General features: G+C 50.8%; 1 protein-coding gene across 1 annotated transcript; it reads left to right on the plus strand.

Moving 5' to 3' along the window:
- The first annotated feature begins 966 nt into the window (after positions 1-966).
- On the plus strand, positions 967-2,527 carry LOC141026430 (dormancy-associated protein homolog 3-like). The gene is made up of 3 exons (XM_073502943.1): positions 967-1,538; positions 1,790-1,904; positions 2,179-2,527. The coding sequence occupies exons 1-3, from the start codon at positions 1,298-1,300 to the stop codon at positions 2,204-2,206; spliced, it is 384 nt and encodes a 127-aa protein (XP_073359044.1). The 5' UTR covers positions 967-1,297; the 3' UTR covers positions 2,207-2,527.
- The last annotated feature ends 200 nt before the right edge of the window (positions 2,528-2,727 follow it).

Here is a 2,727-nt window from a genome sequence, read left to right on the forward strand (position 1 = left end):
GCCACCACCTCTTTAGTCCCGGTTCGTGGCACGAACCGGTACTAAAGATTCGCCACGAACCAGGACTAATGAGAGTCGTCCGCCTAGCCGTTAGTGCCGGTTCAATTACAAACCGGGACTAATGAGCTTCACATTAAGCCATTTTTTCTACTAGTGATAGCGGGTAGTGTCATAGGTGTGGTAACATAAATGTCTTCATTTATTACTCTGTAGACTCATTTTGCATTGAGAAGCTCTATGTGATGGTAACATATTATGTTACTCTATTTGCCTCTCTCTTCATTAACCACTTGCAGCATCACCATTTTTGTTTATGTGGCATTTATGTTACTACATATGTTACTCCCACTATGACTATCCTCATGGCCGGAGATGAGGAACGGGTGCCGGTGATCATTTAGATTAGGTATTAATTATGCCTCAAGAGCCGAACGAGCACCACTTAGTTTATGTAAATGTAATGAAATCCGTCATGTTTATATGAAATCCGTCATTTTTATATGAATCGGCCCATGTTTGGATGAATTTCATCCGGTTTATTGCAAAAGTGTTTGAAATGTGTACGGCTAAGGTTGGATGGCAGCCTTCAGAATCCATGTCCACGGACCGGTGCCCCCTCTCCGCACACAGATGCGAGAGGAAATATGCCGGTCGCCGTTGGGGATGCCTTTAGAGCGACATGGATGACCATTGCAACTCAACACCAGAGCTCTCACTTGTTTCTTCTTACCACATGGCTAACAAAAGATCCCAATATTGTTTCTTCGTCGGTATTATCCGCGTCGTCCTCCATTTCAGCCGTGGAAACTAAAGGTCGAGCCTATCCTAAAAGAAACGAATCAACATCACCGCGATGCAAGATTTCAACTCTGGGCATCTCATTTGAAGAGCCTTTCGTTTTCCCTCTGCAAACCAACCCAGCCCGGGCCCGGCCATCAAGGACTAGACCCCACTGCTGGAGACGGCATAGATGGTTGGTGGTCATGGTAGCCGGCATTGGTGGACACAAAACCCTTGTTCCCAACCCATCAAATGCATGTTGCAGGAGCTGCAACACTCCACGTCGTCAGCGAAGATCCGAATCCCGCCGAGCAAATCAGCGCACGCCTGTATTATTCATCCCCATCCACCTCTGCTACTCTATAAAGAACCTCTCGGCCGCGGCCTCTCGGAGCCCCGAAGGCCACTCTGACTCGCGCTCTTCCCTCTCTGTCCCTCTGGCTCCCAACCAAGAAAGAGCGACGACGGCGACACGTCTAGGTAGTCGGAACGGAACCGGTTGCGTGCTGTACGGAGCATGGGGCTCCTCGACCAGCTCTGGGACGAGACGGTCGCCGGCCCCAGGCCGGACCACGGCCTCGGCAGGCTCCGCAAGTACTCCTCCTTCTCGCCCTCGACCGCGGCGGCCACGGACGTCGCGCCGGCGGTGACCCGCAGCATCACCATCGCCCGGCCGCCATCTCTCTCGGTGCCATCTGGCGAATCAAGCTCCTTGCCGCCGTCCCCGGCCAGCGCGCCGGACTCCCCGTTCGCAGCAGGTGGGCCTCCTCCTCTGTTTCTTGGGCTCTCCCGGTGATTTCCGTTCGGTCTTCTGTGACTCTGTGTAGTGCTGATCGACCGTGATCGCTTCTGTTCGATCGGCGATGCGTCGCTTTGTCCCTCGAGCGCGATGCAGCCACAGAATCAGATCCGTGACCACTGTCGCAGACGCACAGATGTCGGGAAATTTGCTGTTTAACCTGAAATTCCTCTCATTAAATTGATGTTTTATCTGATCTTTATGTTGCAGCTACCAGTAGGAGGGACGGCTGGAGGGCGTTCAGGCGGAAATCCAAGATGGCCAACGTCGACGTCGTCCGGCCTGAGACGGCCGTCGGGCCCAGAAGCCCCACCGTGTACGACTGGTGCGTTTAAACGTCGCCCTCGCACTCACTCCATGCTCCTTGCACCATACCAATGATGATCCACACACAGATACTACCTACTGGATACTACGTCTGACCAATCATTCAGAAAAATACTCCCTCCGTCCCATAATATAAGAGCGTTTTTGACACTACATAGTGTCAAAAACGCTCTTATATTATGGGACGGAGGGAGTAGAAGATAAGAACATAATGGCAGACGGTTCACCGTGGTAGGTGGTTCCGTTCTAACTCTGGGTCGGTGTGCTTGCAGGGTGGTGATCAGTTCATTGGACCGATGAAGCAGCACGCCCAAGGTACGAAATAATGGACCAATGCCGATGAAGCAGATGAGCTTAGCTGGTGTGTTTGAGGCCGTGTGTTCATCATGTCATATGCATACCTGCTACTGTGTAATCGTTGTGTTAATTAGATGCACCTTTCTTCTTCTTTTTTATGTAGTTGTGCGCCCCTCTGGGCTGCGAAAGTATGTGATGTAGTTAGCAGTAGCTCCGGTTGAGGCAATCGAGATGTGTTGCCATCATGGGGCACCTTTTGGTGTGTGTGGAGGAGATGAGCGCTGAAATGAGGATGCAATGCAAGTGTTCAATCATGCTTCGTTTTCTTATTATCATTGTGCATGTACTGTAATTGAGTACCATGTGTGTCTGGAGTTAAATGCAACAAATCACCCTAAATCATACCGACCAATGGAACAGACACCCCCTTAGTTGGTTAAGGGTCGGGTCTTTTGGGCATAACGGGTGACTGCGAAAATAAGTTACCCTCTATCCAGCTTATGGATGGCCAAACAAAAGTGCTT

The sequence above is a fragment of the Aegilops tauschii genome, chromosome 7, assembly GCF_002575655.3.
Source record: "Aegilops tauschii subsp. strangulata cultivar AL8/78 chromosome 7, Aet v6.0, whole genome shotgun sequence".
NCBI lineage: Eukaryota > Viridiplantae > Streptophyta > Magnoliopsida > Poales > Poaceae > Aegilops > Aegilops tauschii.